The sequence below is a fragment of the Ceratotherium simum genome, chromosome 3 (genome assembly GCF_057802395.1).
Source record: "Ceratotherium simum simum isolate JZ-2026a chromosome 3, ASM5780239v1, whole genome shotgun sequence".
In the NCBI taxonomy this organism is placed as follows: Eukaryota; Metazoa; Chordata; class Mammalia; order Perissodactyla; family Rhinocerotidae; genus Ceratotherium; species Ceratotherium simum.
Window position 1 is genome coordinate 45,278,625 of NC_141902.1, and position 17,570 is coordinate 45,296,194.

Below are 17,570 nucleotides of genomic sequence, written 5' to 3' on the forward strand. Positions count from 1 at the left end.
ACATATATAGCAAGAATATTTATTTTTTCAATGATCAAGATCATTTCAACTATTTGAAAATGAAGGTTTCTTCTCTTATTTGATACAAATTGGGCTTTACCACATTTATACTAAATTAAAAAAAAAACCCTGAACTCTTTCTAACTCTCAGGGATGAAAATCCCTCCCAGTCTCCCCCTAATTTTTCCTTTGAGCCATGTTTATAATCTGAAGTCCAAACTGTGGCTAAAAAATTGATATAAATCACTCCCTGGAACCTGATTACCTAAGGCAACTAAAGTCTTCTATTCATTTCATTAGTTAGTTTAATAACAAGTTTGCTGAATTGTGGTTTGTGCCTTGTGTATTTCATTAAAAAAAAAAGAAAAGAAAAACCCTAACCAGAACTTAAAACTGAGTCTGTAAGAAAAAAGAACCGGATCTTACAAGCAATTTTGTAATTGTCTCTGGCTCAAGGTGGCTGCAAAATGCTTACAACACGCGTGCACATACTTACCCATGTAAAACAAAACCCTTTTGTTCCTCAAGTTCTTAAAAAGAAAAAGTATGATGTTCATTCCCTCCCTCCCCTCTTTTTCTAAGTTGGCCCCACTCTTAACTGGCAGAGTCTGTGAAAGGAAGAAACCTAGCAACCTACTCAGCAAAGTTTAGAATAGCTTCAATTAAAAAAGTCATCTAAAAATAAAAACAAAACCTCCTTTTCTCTTCTAAGAGCAAAATTTAAATATTTGATGTGTCCTTTATCTTACGATGCCTCCAAGATGTTTTTCTGCTTGTAAAGTGCTCTATTAAATGTCTTAAATATATTTTTAAAAATGTAAAATCTAGTCCTTTAAGGAATCCTTGAGAGCCTAGTAGGAGAGTTATTAGGTTATTTTAGGTAAATGACATATATTAGCATCAATGGGAATTAAGTAAAGGGAGTCCATGGATCAGAAATCTGACTAGAAAAAGGCAATCAGAATTTTATACAGATTTAGGTTACTTACAAAGTTATTGACCTGGGGGCATGTACAGAGAGTGGTAAGCTTTCTTCTATGGATTGAAGCCATGCTGTATGGAGCAAAAGTCTGCATGATGCTGAAAGTAGTTTATCTCTGAGCAAAAATAAAACAAAATCAAATAAAACAAAACTAAGATAAAAGGGGAGAAAAAGTCCAACCAAAAAAAAAAGAAAAATGTGAAGGGAAATTTAAGAGTTCAGCTGGGCAATTAACTTTGTTGGTAATTTTGTTGGATGGAAGACTAATGAATGGTTGAATAAGATAATATGTAATCTTAAGCCACTAAACTAAAATTAGAAGGCTATAAATGGCAAAGCAAAAGAAAGTTCTGTATATGTTGGCTGTCTTATATCTCAAGGTGGCATCTCAAGTTCTGTGAATAGATTAAACTTTTCTTCTTACCCAAGACAGTGGTGTCCACAGAACTTTTTGTGCTGGTGGAAATGTTCCATATCTGCACTGCCCAATAGTCACATATGGTTAGTGAGCACTTGAAATGTGACTAGTGTAACTGATGAGCTGAATTTTTTCTTACACTTAATTTTATTAATTTAAATATGTTTAAATAACCACACATGGCTAGTGTCTACCATACTGGATCGTGCAGCTCTGAATGATGGAAAACATAATAAATACCTAACTATACGTACATATTTATATTTTAAATCTGGCTCTAAATAGTATATATTGCCATTTTACTTAACATTGTAAAATATCATTGAATGGATCACATACTAATCTTGGTTTTCTAAACCATCTGTCTTTCTAGTCAAAACTGTTAAGGTCTTTTTACTCAGAGAAGCTAGCAAGGTAAAAGAATAGTGAGGAAAAGAAAACTGCCTTTTATGGGATAATTCCACAAAACTGAGGTTACACAGTAAAAACCGATGGTCTACCTCTTAAAATAAATTATGTTCAGAATCTCCCCGAGGGTATTGTGACCTGCCTTTTTCACAGTCCAGTTTTTGACCTTGATGGGTCTTTTTGCACCTTTTGCCTTCTATGAGTCCTAAAACTTGGACAACTGCTCTCTTATTTGCTTCAGGGTGAATATGTCTTTTCCTTTCACAACAGTAGCTCTCTGGGGTATGAGAGCCCAAGACAGAGTGGGCTGACCCCTCACTGTAACCTCCAGATGGTTATCAAAATTGACGTTGACAGGTGCCTCTTCTGCTTCAGTCGTTTCTACACTGCTGGCTTATTTCTTTGACTCCAGTTTCCCCAGTTCTACTCCCTCCTCTCTCTGCTTTACCCTTCTGGTGGGATTTCTCCAAGTCTTGGTACTGGATTATGTAGACCATATAATTACAGAGAATTGTAGCAAGGAAGCAGACTTTCCTTTGGTGCTAGTTCCGTGGAGAAAAGCATCCTGGTGAACCTTCTTTCCATTTCTCTTCCAGACTAAGCCTCTGTTCAAGATACCCTTGTTCAGTACTCTAAGCACTTCATTTATGTTACAATTGTTGCTCTGATTGTTTCTAGAATAAGCAAAAAATTATACCCATTTCTCTAAAGAGTCCATCCATTTCCAGGCAAAGGAAGTGTACTTCCTTAGACCTTTGCAAGTGTCATCTTTCTTTTTTTGTGTGTGTATGAGGAAGATCAGCCCTGAGCTAACATCCATGCCAATCCTCCTCTTTTTGCTGAGCAAGACCGGCCCTGAGCTAACATCTATTGCCAATCCTCCTCCTTTTTTTCCCTTTTTCTCCCCAAGGCCCCAGTAGATAGTTGTATGTCATAATGGAACCTCCTAGTTGCTGCATATGGGATGCTGCCTCAGCGTGGCCGGAGAAGCGGTGCGTGGGTGCGCGCCCAGGATCCGAACCCAGGCCGCCAGTAGCAGAGCGCGCACACTTAACCGCTAAGCAACGGGGCCGGCCCCCAAGTGTCATCTTTCTTAAAGGCAACTGAGCTGCAGCATTTAGACATTGAGGAGAGGGGAAGAAGAGAAACTGTTCAGGCAAGCATGGGAGGAAAGCTAGAAGACTGTATCTTGGGTGGAGCCGACAAGCTTGTGGACAAGGTAGTCCATTAGACAATAAGTTACCTGAAGGCAGGGATTATAGTTATATCCTTAGCACATTACCCAGCACATAGTAGGTTTTTTGCAAATGTTTGTTAAATGAGACACAAGAAACAGTCTGAAGTCTGGAACCAGATAATGCAGGCATATTCAGGTAACGGGGCAGAATCAGACACTTACTAAGCAAGATTTGAGTATCTGGAAAATAATAATTAGAGCAGGCAACACATCCAGAATCCAAAATGAGGATTGGGGCAGGAGGGGAAAGCCCAGGCAAGGGCCAAGGGTAGAGATAAATGGGAGTGAACAGATGCAAAGAAGAGATTGCTGATAGACACATCCTAATCCACTGCATGAAACAGGTTTCCCCATATGCATCACATTTCCCCTTAAAAGCATGTTGTCAAGGCCATCATGTACCAGTAAGCACTTATATGCTGCACAATCCTTATAGAGACCACATTGGGCAGTACATTATCTGCCCAAACATATATTGTGGGCCTGCCTATATGGTCAATGAATTTTTTTCAGTCTCTCCTGTCTCTTACTTAGAAATTATCCATTATGTAGATCAATTTTTGTTAGCCTTCTTTGCAGCCATCTTTGCATCTATTTGAACTCATGAAGTGGAGAAATAAGAACTACATAGGTACAGTGTATTTGTTTAGAACCACTCACCGTGGTTTAAAAAATTACATTTTTTAAAAATGTAATTCCTGTACATTTTTTTCTTTGCTTCCACTTAATTGACTATCAAGGATCCAGAAGAAAAGTAGTGAGCAGTCAATGGATTGTTTACTCTGTAATGGTGAGAACAGAAACCAGCATCATTGTCCATGTGTTAAGTAATATTGTGAATAAACATACTTCCCAGGTTGGGTTTTCTGGGAAGCAGACTAAGAAATGGAAATCAATGTGCAGGAGGTTTATTAGGGAGTGCTCTTCGGATCAACATCTGTGGTATGCAAGGGAAGGAAGTAAAATTGGGCAAAGGGAGAACTTGAACTGTGATAACAGTCCCAGTGGAAGTCTAAGCTGACCTACAAGGGAGTTCTGAAGCTGGGATGACCCTTCAGATGTCCTGAGTTGGGGCATAGGGGCCCCAACCTTGAGGACCTTTATATATTACATTAGCCAATGGATGTGGGCTGCCCTGGGAAGGGGGCATGGTACAGTTATCTACTGCTGCATAACTAACAACCCCAAACTTAGTGACATAAACATCAACTGTCATTTATTATTATTATCCCTATAGTTCTGTGCGTTGACTGGGCTTAGGTAGATAGTTCTTAGATGGGGTCTCTCATGTAGTTGCAGTCAGATGGTGGCTGGGGCCGGAGACATCTCAAAGTCTTCCTCACTCACATGTCTGGTGGCTAATGATGGCTGTGGCTCAACCTCAGCAATGGCTGCTAGCTGGAACATGGCCTCTCCATGTGCTCTGAGCTTCCTCCTCAGATAGCCAATGTTTCTAAGGGCATTCCAAGAGCAAAAGCAGAAGCTGTAAAGCCTTTTATGACCTAGCCTCAGAAGTCCCATTCTATTGGTTGAGAAGGATACAAATACCTGCCCATATTCAAGGGGAGTGGACACAGGTGCTACCTCTTGATGGGAGATATCACATTGTAACAAGAGTGTGCAGGAAGGATGATACTGCTGTGACCACTTTTGAAAAAGATAATCTGCCACAGGCCATGACCTTAAGCGAGGCCACTATCATCAGCTGAGGCAATCCTTGTAAGGTGTTGGCAACTGAGGGCTTTTTTGCCATCAGGATTCCTTCCCTGAGCAGCTGAAAACCAGAAGTGAATCTAGGCATTCAGAGTACCCGCCATATATATTTTCCTGTCCTTGTGTTTGTTTTTTTTGCTTTATCTTTTCCAGCTTTATTGAGATATAATTGACATATAATATTGTGTAAGTTTAAGGTGTACAATACCTTGATTTGATACACTTATATATTGCAAAATGATTACCATAGTAGTGTTAGTTATCACCTCCATCACCTCACATAATTATCACTTCTTTTTTGTGGTGAGAACATTTAAGATTTACTCTCCTAGCAACTTTCAAGTATATAATACAGTATGTTAACTATAATCACCATGCTGTACATTAGATCCCCAGAACTTATTCATCTTATAACTGGAAGTTTGTCCCCTTTAACCAACATCTTCCCATTTTCCCCATCCCCTAGTCCCTGGCAACCTCCATTCTACTCTCTTTTTCTATAAGTTTGGCTTTTTTAGATTCCACATGTAAGTGAGATCATACAGTATTTGTCTTTCTCTGTCTGACTTATTTCACTTAGCATAATGCTCTCAAGGTCCCTCCATTTTGTCGCAAATGGCAAGGTTTCCTTCTTTCTCATGGCTGAACAACATTCCATTGTCTATATATACCAATTTTCTTTATCCATTCATCCATTGACAAACATTCAGGTTGTTTATCTTGGCTATTGTGAATAAGGCTGCAATGAACATGGGAGTGCAGATATCTCTTTGAGATCCTGTTTTCATTTCTTTTGGCTATGTACTCAAAACTGGGCTTGCTGGGTCATATAGCAGCTGTATTTTTAACTTTTTGAGGAACCTCCATACTGTTTTCCATAGTGGCTGTACGAATTTACATTCCCACCAACAGTGTAGAAGGGTTTCTTTCTCTCCACATCTTTGCCAACATTTATCTCTTGTCATTTTGATAATAGCCATTCTAACAGGTATGAGGTGATATCTCCTTGTGGTTTTGATTTGCACTTCACTGATGATTACTGATGGTGAGCACCTTCACATGTACCTGTTGGCCATTTGTGTGTCTTCTTTGAAAAACTGTCATTTAGTTTCTCTGCCCATTTTTTAATCAGATTGTTTGTTCTTTCACTATTGAGTTGTATGCATTCCTTTTATATTTTTCATATTAACCCCTTATCAGATATCTGATTTGCAAATATTTTTTCCCATTCACTAGGTTGCCTTTTCATTTTGTTGATGGTTTCCTTTGCTGTGCAGAAGCTTTTTAGTTTAATGTAGTCCTGCTTAATTTTTGCTTTTGTTGCTTGTGCTTTTGGTGTCATATCTAAAAAATTGTTACCAAGATCAACATCAAGGAGCTTTTTCCCTATGTTTTCTTCCAGGAGTTTTATAGTTTCAGGTATTATGTTTAAGTCTGTAATCCATTTTGAGTTAATTTTTGTGAGTGGTGTAAAATAGGGGTCCAATTTCATTCTTCTGCATATGATTATCTACTTTTCCCTACATCATTTATTGAAGAGAGTATCCTTTCCCCATTAAGTATTCTTGGATCCCTTGACAAATATTAATTGACCATATATGTGAGGGTTTATTTCTGGGCTCTCCGTTCTGTTCCATTGGTCTATATGTCTATTTTATGCCAGTAAAACACAGTATACAACAAAACATCCAACCAGTATGTTGTATATTTTCATATATTTTCATGTTACTAATTAGCGTTCTTTCATTTCAGCTTGAGGAACTCCTTTCAGCATTTCTTATAAGGCAGGACTAGTGGTGATGAGCTTTGTTTGTCTGGCAAAGTCCTCATCTTTTCTTCATTTCTGAAGGATAACTTAGCTGATTAGAGTATTCTTGGTTGGCATTTTCTTTCTTTCAGCACTTTGAATATATCATCCCACTCTCTCCTGACATGTAATGTTTCTGCCTAGAAATCCACTGATAGCCTCATGGAGTTTCCCTTGTAATTTTCTTTTCTCTTGCTGCTTTTAAGATTTTTTCTTTATTTTTGATTTCTTTATTTTTGCCAAGGAAGATTCACCCTGAGCTAACATCCGTTGCCAATCCTCCTCATTTTTTGCTTGAGGAAGATTAGCCCTGAGCTAACATTTATGCCAATCTGCCTCTATTTTGCATGTGGGACACCAGCACAGCATGGCTGGTGAGTGGAGCAGGTCCACGGCTGGGATCCAAACCTGCGAACCTGGGCTGCTGAAGCGGAGCACATGGAACTTTAAAAACCACTCAACCATGGCGCCCGGCTCTATTTTTGATTTTTGACAGTTTTATTATGATGTGTCCTGGAGAAGATCTCTTTAAGTTGAGTTTATTTGGTGACCTATGAGTTTCATGACCTTGGACATTCTAATCTCTCCCTAGATTTGGGAAGTTCTCAGCCACTATTTCTTTAATTAAGTTCTCTGCTTTCCTCTTCTTTTCTTGGATCTCCAATAATTTGCAGATTATTTCTTTTGATGGTATCCCACAAATCAAGTAGACTTTCTTCACTCTTTTTCATTCTTTTTTCTCCTCTGATTGGATAATTTTAAAAGTTCCTGTCTTCTAACTCACAGATTCTTTCTTTGCTTGATCCATTCTGCTGTTGATGCTCTCTATTGCATTTTTTTTTTTTTCCCCCATTTTATTCATTGTATTCTTCAGTTCCAGAATTTCTGTTTGGTTCTTTTTAATGATTTATATCTCTTTGTTAAACTTCTCACTTTGTTCATGTATTGTTTTCCTGATTTCACTGAATTGTCTTTCTGTGGTTTCTTGTAGCTCATTGAGTTTCCTTAAAACAGCTATGTTGAATTCTTTATTAGGTAAATTGAAATCTCCATGTCTTTGGGATCAGTTACTGGAAGATTATTGTGATCTATTGGTGGTGTCATGTTTCCTTGATTTTCACGTTCCTTGAAGTTTTCTGTTGCTGTCTTTGCATTTGAGGTAGCAGTCACCTCCTTTAGTCTTTGCTAACTGCCTTTGGGAGAGAAATACCTTCCATCTGCCCTGCTAGGGATTCCACAGCTTTCTCAGACTTTCTATGGATACACCTGGTCCACGCTTCTTGCTCCCTCTTGTGGCAGAATTACTAAGCTTATATCCTACTCTTGATCCTGCAACACCAGGCTGAGTGCTGACAGCCTCCCTTTTGTTTTCCCAAAGGTAGCACTAAAGGTCAAGTTTGTGGTCTTACCCTGGCCCACAGATTTGGGCTGGCACAGGCTTTCTGTGTGTACTCACTAGCCATTTGCCAAAGCTTGCTCTTGCCATTGCCATTGGGAGTGTGCACAGGGTGGGAGTGTGTGTAGGTGAGGTACATGGGGCACTGGGGGTGCCCATGGGCCAGTTGGGGGAATCTGTAGATGAGGTGTCTCCAGTGGCTCATGGGCAGTTTTCATGTTGGAGTCTATAACATGGTTTTTAGAATCTGCATCCCTTTAATGCCCTCTGAGAGTCCTATCTACCACTTTCCCAGCCTCTTCCCACTCCCCAAGTCATGCAGCTCACGATTAAGTACTCTAGATGGGGCAAGAGAGAAATGAGCCCCTTTGGCAGCAACCACACAGCTAGGGAAGCCAGGTACTCACTCACATGCTCTCACTTTCCCTCAAGCAAGAAATCATGGGTCAAGAAGATCTCTCTTGGCCCCAAGCTGTGCCACATTGGGGAGGGGTGAAGTCAAACTGTTCCTCTTACTCTCTCCAATGCATCCACACTCATATATTTTTTCTTCAGTGATGTGCTGAAACTTCTCTGCTGGAAACCTGGACTTCTACTTGTCCATAGGTGGAAGGTGATTGTCCGTACGTTCTCTTGTCTGTAGGTGATTCTTTATGACAGTGTCTTCGAGGAGAGCCTGGACTGTGGCCAAGAGAGGCTAGAGTGGGTTCACAGGCCACTACAGGGTCCGTAGCTGGGACTGAAGTCTGTATGCCTGTTACCTGACACATGGGTGGGTGAGAGTCCTCTGGGGTCCCTTGGCGAATGGTGCTGGATCCCAGAGCTCCCACAAAGGCACTTTTATCCATGGATGGATGCCAAATTGCTGTTGTTGAGGCAGGGGACATGAATGAGGGATGTCTTATTCAGCCATGATGCTGATGTCACTCCTGTCCCTGTGTTAAAAAATTTGGGGACCATGCATAGTTTTCTTGTCCCTATGTTTAACAATGCTGAGAATAAGCTAAAATAACTTAGATACTTGTTCCGGGAAATGCTTTCTCCTAAAAGATAAGACTTTGAACCAGATAAAATAGCTTACTCATCAAAGCTCACTTTAAGACCCTTGCTTCACTGGGCCCACCAATCCAAAATTATAGTATCATTAAACTTTGTCCCATCCTAAGCAGTTCTCTGCCTCAAAATCATACAACTCAGGCCCTAAAACCCCACGAATATTATCCCTGAATTGATCCATTTAAAACAGTACTAAAGCTCTGTTAAATTGGTGTTCCCTCCTACTACAATAAGTCTATTAAACTTAGCTTTACTTGGTTAACGTGCTATTCTGGTGGTCTTTTAGGGGAGCCAATGGCTGAGAATGGGAAAAATGGTGTCTATGCATTTTTTTTTTCTTAGTGTAGCCTCAGAAGAACCTGGTTCTACAGTGAGTTGCCAAAATGAGAATGCTGTCATTTCAGGGAAAAATTGAGCTATTTATCAATTCAGCCACTGATGGTGTGAAAAGTCAAATTCCTCCAACAGAATCGTAAATCTCAGGATTCAAAGGGACTTGAAATTTATCTAGCCCAATCCATCTGCTTGATAAAGATGGAGAATAGGCTCAAATTAGAGTAAATTTTTTCCCTATACTGCTGAAGAGGCCCCTTCAGAGCAATTGAGGGTCTTAGGTTTCCTCTCTGCTTCCTCATGTCCCCTCTTCCTTCTCTTCCTTTCCCCAGGACCTGTTTTTCCTCTTTGCAGACAACTAGAGGAAATCTCAGCCTCCATCCTGTTTTGGTGGGGATTCTGTGTTGCCACAGGGCTTTTAGGGCTGGGTGTTTTCAACAAAAAGTATTTTTAAAAGACCTCCCATTCCAGGAAGCTAACATCTGGTTTCTATTATCTGAAAGGTCTCATTAACAGATAATATTGTGATGTCCACACCCCTATTTTTGTAGTTGAAGGAGTGAGGGTTAAATTTTTTTGGTACAATCTCATAACTACAGGAACAAACTTGCTAGCAGTGTAGGTTTTCCTATTCACTTCACCCTGAAAATTTTGGAAGAACTGAGGGAATAAAGTATTTTGTCTTGTCTTTACGGGAAAAATAACTAGATGGGATGGTTCTGGATTAGAAGTTTTTTTGGACATTTGCCTTTTAGCTAATTTATCCTTTTAAAAATGTGATTACCAGACCCTTAATATGTATTAATTAACTTGAAATGTCACGGACTTGAAATGAAAAATACAACTGATAATAGTAACAACTCACAATTTGCTATTCACATTTTGGTCAGTGAGAAAAAAAAATCTATGTATGCACATGTGACAAAGATTATTGGAAATCTTTTCATAAATAAAAGTGAAAAGAATTTGCACATGGCTCTAAAGAGTGTCTGCTGGCCTCCTACCATGTGAAGATGGAGTGTTCTGCAGAGCTGGTGACCTTTCCTGAGTCTCAGGGTTTCTTCCTTTTCTTTCTTCACTGTTGACTACTTGCTTCTCCCACATCACAGATAATTCACAACAGATGATTTCTTTGTATAGCTTTTATTTTTATGCTGGGATAAATGTTGACATATCCCACACTATTTTCAACTATAGAGTCTAATAATCCACCTCTGGACAGTTTTTACATGTTAAACAGTCTGTGTCTGTGTGTGTGATGGTGGGAGCACGTATTTATAGAAACACAACGCACTCATTATGACACTGCATTGAGTTCAGATAAATGTGAACATTCTAAACTCAAGTTAGAAATAGAGATACATCCTATAAACTTTTCTTTTTAACAAGACTCACGCAAACCACATCAACATTTTGTTCCTGAGGTTTTTTCTTTTTTAAATAATTTGTGTTTCGCTTGTAAAAAAATTATTAGACTTTTGGGTTTTTCTTTGTTAGTTTACTCTCAACACATAAAGGACTGGAGGCAGTTTACAAAAATACACAATTTGCTATTCACATTTTGGTCAGTGAGAAAAAAAAATCTATGTATGCACATGTGACAAAGATTATATGATAAGGGAAAATTAGGAGCTCCAAATACATTTTGCACAAGATTCTGCACAGTTTAAAGACGCACTACAGCTTCAGCTCTGAGTCCTAGAAGTCAAAGCTTTCTCCTGTTTTATGTGCATGGTCATGAAATCTTAAATGTCTGAAGGAAAAACTGCTAAAGTTATTGAATGCAGGACCAACTGTAGAAATTTCAATTAACTACTTATCCTCAAATTTGAGGGACGTTATCATGTCATCCCTTCTTGTCCTCTGTTGATTTCTCTGCCTCTTACTACCTTTCTCCCAAACCATAATTGTGATTATCCTTAAAAGCCTAGAATATGCTCTTATCTTCTTCTGGGGCTACACATTCCCCAAGTAGACAATTAAGTACCAGAGTGTTCCAGGGCATTGGTTCTGAAACCAGACTGCCAAGGATAGACTGCAAGTGCTGTCACTTACTCTAGTGTTCTCAGGCAAGTTACCTAACTTTCCCGTGCCTCAGTTTCCTTATCTGTAAAATAGAGACAATAATAGTATCTATCTCAGAAGTTGACATGACAATTAAATGAGTAAAGTACTCAGTACTTTACTGAGTGTAAAGTACTTAGAAATGGTGCTTGGTATACAGTAACTGTTCAATAAATTTTTTAAAACATCATTTTGATAATGATGACTTCAATGACTTTATACCAATGACTCCCAAATTTCTATGTCTATGTCTGTCCTCTAATTTTCTTAGTTTTAATGATCATGTCAAATTTCGTTGAAAAATAAAATGAAATTTTGTCTTAGCTTTAGATAAAACCATGCTATACCCATCTATCAGACATTTATTTAACACCTATTGTAGGCTACTTTTTTTTCCAGTGTCAGAAATATAGAGGCAAATAATTCTTTGTTCTCTTTTGGGTGAGAAAAACACAATCAAAGATTGACATTTTTATAATCACAATAAAATTAGTTAAAAATAAAAGTAATCTATTATGAACATTTGTAGATACCTTTCAAATTTCACTTCTAAACATTACACTACAACGTGATAAGTATTTGGATTGAGGTATGTATCGGCTATAAGAGTATTGAAGAGATTCACCTAAATCAGACTTTTGCTCAAACATTGTGAGTTATCTATTGACGTATAACAAATTATCCCCAAACTTGGCAGCTTAAAACTACAGACACTTATTGTTGCATAGCTTTTGGGGTCAGGAATCGGAGCACAGCTCAGCTGGATCCTTCTGGCTCAGGGTCCCTCACAGGCTGCAATCAGGGTGTGGGCAGGGGTTGCAGTGATCTCAAGGCTCAACTGAAGGAGGATCTGCCTCCAGGCTCACTCATGTGGTTGTTGGCAAGATTCGTTTCCTCACGGGTTGTTGGGACTAAGGGTCTCAGTTTCTTACTGGCTGTCAGCTGGAGGCCTTCCTCACTTCCCTGCCATGTAGGCTTCTCCACAGGGCAGCTCACAACGTGGTAGCTGGTCTCCCCCAGATGGCTCCGAGAGAGCAAGCAAGAAAGGTCAAGCAGGCCTGATGTTGGTCCTTTTGCAACTGAATCTCAGAAGTGACATTCCATTGTTTGCCATAGCCTATCTGTTAGAAGCAAGTCAAAGGCTCAGCTGAGACTCAGTGGAAGGAAATTACACAAGGGCATGAATACCAGAAGGTGGGGTCAATGGGGACCATCTTAGAGCCTGTCTACCTCAAAAACGATGAATTACATTTTTTTTTATTATTTATCTCCTTCTCTGCCTTCTCTACTTTCTCCACTCCCTCCCTCTGTGTAGATGCACTCACTGCAAGATGTTGTCTCTCCACTCAGGAAAGCCATCGGACTCCAATAAGTCCAGAGAAAACTAATAAAAATATTCTATATTCTGGATAGATTCGAGGTAAAATTTGAGTCAGAAAGAGATAAATTCAATGATCATACAGTCGTCACAGATAATTATGGGAAATCTGGACACAAATTTCATTAGCAGCTATCAATACCTTGGAGAAAACATTACTGGGCTCTGCCACCATCCACTAGTATCACGCTCAGAGAGAATTCTAGCCTGACTCTCTATGTCAGGAAAGCAGGCATGGCTCAGGAAATAGAAGACTCCGTTGCCAGCTCTACGGCATGAATCACCTGGACAAGCCACTAACCCTCTTTGTGCTTTGGTCTCCTCATCTGTACTGTGGCTGTGATGGGTGCCTGCACTGTCCACTGTCAACAGCACTCTTGACATTTCCCGTGATAATACTTAGGGGGATTTAATACAAGCTTTGAAACATTGCCAAGTGCTGATGAAAGTGAAGCGTTGTTATCATTTTCCTCATCATTAGGGCTAGGAACATTTTTTCTTATCAGTGGGTATTACATTTTATGAGCTCAGAAAGCATCATGGAAAGTCCTATTACTTTCCAAAGAGTGATTGCTTTCAAATTTTTACAGAATGAGACACTCTCCTAAAAGTTTCATGCTTTAGACCTCCACTTCTTCTTTTCCCCACCCCTGCTGCAACCAAGAGCTCCAATTTTATTTATATTATATTTTACACATTAAGCTTTCTGATATTTTTCATTGGAACAAAGGTTTACACAGCTGAAACATGATTGAAACTTTCCTCTGGAGAATCCTAGAAGCCCATAACCCACAGTTCTGACACACTTTTGAAACTGAACACTGAACAGTAAAGTTGCCAAGATTGTCTTTTACTACAGAGCTAACTATACCGTTTTTTTTTCTTAATTTTTATTTTTTGTTTATTGTAACTATACCGGTTTTTAAAGTTCCTGAGTTTTATGTTTGTTTTAGTCTTCTTAACACACAAAATCACAGCCTTAGTTCTAAAAGAGAAGATACTTTATTTAGCCAAACACACTACAAAAGTTTTGAACGTAATCAAATGCTAAATAAAAGCATTGGCTAAAAAATGCGTTAAATTTTTTTCTTAATTGTGACAGAAAAAGTTTTAAATATTTTAGAAACAAATCATATTAAAGCAAAGCTTAAAAAAGGATATGGTTCTTGTAATATTTCAGTGAGTTTAAACTTGGTTTGTCTAGGGGCTTTGGAAATACCAGGTAGCTCATGCATTTTAAGATAATGTAGAATCAGGGGACTCTGACCTCCAAAATTGAAGAGCACACAGTTAAACTCTGGACCAGTGCTACTATAATGGGACTGTAAGGGGAAGAAAAAAATCAAGTCAGTTATTACTTTTGTGTATTTTTAAAGAACTCTAAATAAAATATAACTGCATTTTAACCATAAATATAAATTATTATCTGGTATGATAAAATAAATAAATGAAAATTCTGCAAAGCATCATATTAAAGGAGTTTACAAAAATATGAGTCTATGAGTATGAGCAGTAAGGCTCTTCTCTCTTCTAGCCTTTTTATTAATCAGAAAACTTGAAGACAGGCCAATAGAGATTATTCTATCTGAAGAACTGAAAGAAAAAAGAATGAAGAAAATGAACAGAGCCCCAGAAAAAGGGGGAGAAAAAAAATATATGAAGAAATAATGACTGAAATTTTCTCTATATTACAAAAAACACGTCCAAGAAACTTAACTGCAAGTAGGATAAATTCACACCTGGACACATCATAGTCAAAGTGTTGAAAGACAAAGACAAAAAGAAAAATCTCAAAAGCAGCAGGAGAAAAACAACATATAAGAGAACTGTAATAAGATTAACAACTGACTTCTCATCAGAACAAAGGAGACCAGAAGGTATTTCGATAACATAATCAAAGTTCTGATGGAAGATGCCATCAACCATGAATCTTATGTTAAGGAAATGATACCCATAAGTATAACTGCTCCACGATTTTATTATTGACTCCTTGTGGGATACAAGGTCAATATAGCAATTATTCATATGTTAAGTCATTCCTCAATTTTAGTAATGCCTAGATAAGAGATATATGATTGATTCCACTTCCTGTGGTGAAATAAGATTTTATTCTTATTTGCTTTTATTGATACATAAAGTTCTCTTGTTTTTCTCTTGCTTATGGTCACTTTTTCAATGCAATTGTTCATAGCTCCTCCAGAAGTATTTTAAATATGGGTCTATCACAAACAAAAGCAATTCTTTGATGGTGAAAACAATGTCAATATGGGTATCAGGAACCCATTGGCACCATTCAACATTTGGACAACCCTGGTGCTTAGAAAATTTTTCTTAATATTGAACTGAAATCTGTCCCCCTACAGTATTCATTTATTGGTAAAAGTAAAAACTTTTTATTTCTTTGTATTGGTAAAAAACTTTTTTGAGCCACACAGAAAAAGTCTAATCCTGCTTTCCTACAGTAGCTCTCTACATATTTGAAAACAGTTATTATGGCCTCCAGAGTCTTTTCTTTTCTAGTGGAAATAACTTTAAATATTTTGGCTATTGCTCAAAAAATATGGTTTCAGAAGCTTTCATCATCCTGATTATTTTTGTTCAGCACACTTTGCTTGTCCCTTTTATAATGCAGGGCTCCAAAATGAACATAATATACAATTATTGTCTAAATAGCATAGAGTAGATCTCATATGTCTGTTTGTTTGTTTATTTATTTATTGTGAGGAAGATCAGCCCTGAGCTAACATCCACGCCAATCCTCCTCTTTTTTTTGCTGAGGAAGACCAGCTCTGACCTAACATTTATTGCCAGTCCTCCTCTTTTCTTTCCCCAAAGCCCCAGTAGATAGTTGTATGTCATAGTTTCACATCCTCCTAGCTGCTGTATGTGGGACCCGGCCTCAGCATGTCGGGAAAAGCAGTGCGTTGGTGAGCGCCCGGGATCCGAACCCAGACCACCAGTAGCAGAGTGCACGCACTTAACCGCTAAGCCACGGGGCCGGGCCCACCTTATGTCTATTTAAATAGCCCAAGAATGTAGTAGATTTGGGGGTCAACAACATTCTACTGTTGACACGCACAGAGCTTACTGTTAAAAACAATTCCCAAATCTTTTCAAATGCCTCTAAGTCAAGGCTTTATGATCCTATACTTATGCAGTTGTAATTTTGGACCTTTATACTTTTTCCACAATAAAAGTTAATTTTCTAAGATCAGGCCTATTACTCTAGCCTGTTGTGAACTTTTGGCCATCCAATGTATCCAGCATATATCTAATAAAAATGGCAACCACATTTTTATGCAAGTTGTTGATAAAATAGTCTGCACGGGACAGGGCCAGTGATGCAGCAGTATGGTGTGCTACCAAAGACACATCTGCAATTTGCTTTTCAGTTTTTAACAGTCTTCTGAAAAAGGTTATTCAGTCGGTTACAAATCCATCTGTCCATACTTCTTCAACTTGTCAACAAGGTATAAAAGACCATTTTTAGTGCTTGCTGAAGATCAGATACACAATTTCTGTTACATTTCCCTGATTTCCAAATATAGCAATATTGCCCTCCCCACCTCAAATGGTATGATATTGTGATCAATCCCAAATTGACTCCTAGAGATCACCAGTTTCTATCCTAAGTACTTACAAACATCCTCAGCAGTACTGTGAAGGTTGGAAGAGACTCTATATACCTGAATTATGAATACTGACTTTCAGAAAGTGGTTTTTATATAGGCATGATTTAAAATTGAAAATAATGGTCAGACTTGACTAGATAATTCTGACAAAATTTTAGCAATAAAGACTGCAACAGATTTAAAACCTAATTGTCTAACAAGAGATCAAATTCAGAATTTTAAGCCAATAACCTTATCAAATCTTGGCTAAAGCAAAACAAGGTGGCAAGTCCATAGGATCTCTATTTGGGAGACACCTTCAGGAACTACTAACTCCAGGAGAAACTAAGCATTCAAGATTTAAGAGTAACAGTATCTACATGTGGTCAGTTATTTTAGAACCATGGGTTAAGAGTTGGGGACAGGTCAACCATTGCTGAAAACTCCTTTGAAGTTTTCCCTGCAATTTTGCTGATGCTTATTGAGATCAGAGCCATGTTTGTATGTCAACCCAAGGAAAAGCAGAGCCAGAAGTGTGAGGAAAAGATAAATGCTATTTTTTTCCAATAGAGATGGGATGTTTTCAGAAAAAAATAAGACTTTTTAATATTAAGATTAACCTCTCCAATAAATCTCTTTTAATTATTAAATTTTTTCTAAAATATATATCAAGAATGTAATAACCAAAATGGCCTATGTGAAGCTGTTCAATTAATTATATCGCAAATTAAAGAAGAACACTTTTTATAATTATTGTACTTCAAACCTTTGTTGTTAGTCTTGATAATCTTGGATCTTTCTTGGATGTGGACACTGTATACGCTCTTGGGTTCTTCAAAATTTTCACCATGTTGAAGTCTATAGTTAAAACAGAAAATAAAATGTTTTCTTAAATTCTGGGCTTTTTTCTTCACACAAAGGCATGATACCCCTTCTTTCTCCTAGAAATGTACCCTAAACACGGAGAGAGGTAAAGATGGATGAAAGACTGTTAGGATATTGTTACAGCTTGCCCCAGGCAGAGGAAATGAATATTCCATCTCATTTTTACTTAATAGGGCTTTAGAGTTTATCAAATTCATTCACTTACATTATCTCATGTCATCCTTATAAACCATTAAGTAACATTTTTTTTTTTTTTTTTGGTGAGGAGGACTAGCCCTGAGC

The 17,570-nt window shown here is 38.1% G+C and overlaps 1 protein-coding gene across 2 annotated transcripts in view; it reads right to left on the reverse strand.

The window, feature by feature from the left end:
• Nucleotides 1–17,570, reverse strand: part of FAM227B (family with sequence similarity 227 member B) — a 206,498-nt gene that overhangs the window by 17,522 nt on the left and 171,406 nt on the right. For both annotated transcript variants that reach the window (XM_087427054.1, XM_014780403.2), the window contains exons 12-13: nt 17,170–17,261; nt 13,954–14,114 (exon numbers count right to left, since the gene is read on the reverse strand). In XM_087427054.1, coding sequence (XP_087283180.1) covers nt 13,954–14,114; nt 17,170–17,261 — 253 coding nt within the window. The remainder of the gene's footprint in view (nt 1–13,953; nt 14,115–17,169; nt 17,262–17,570) is intronic.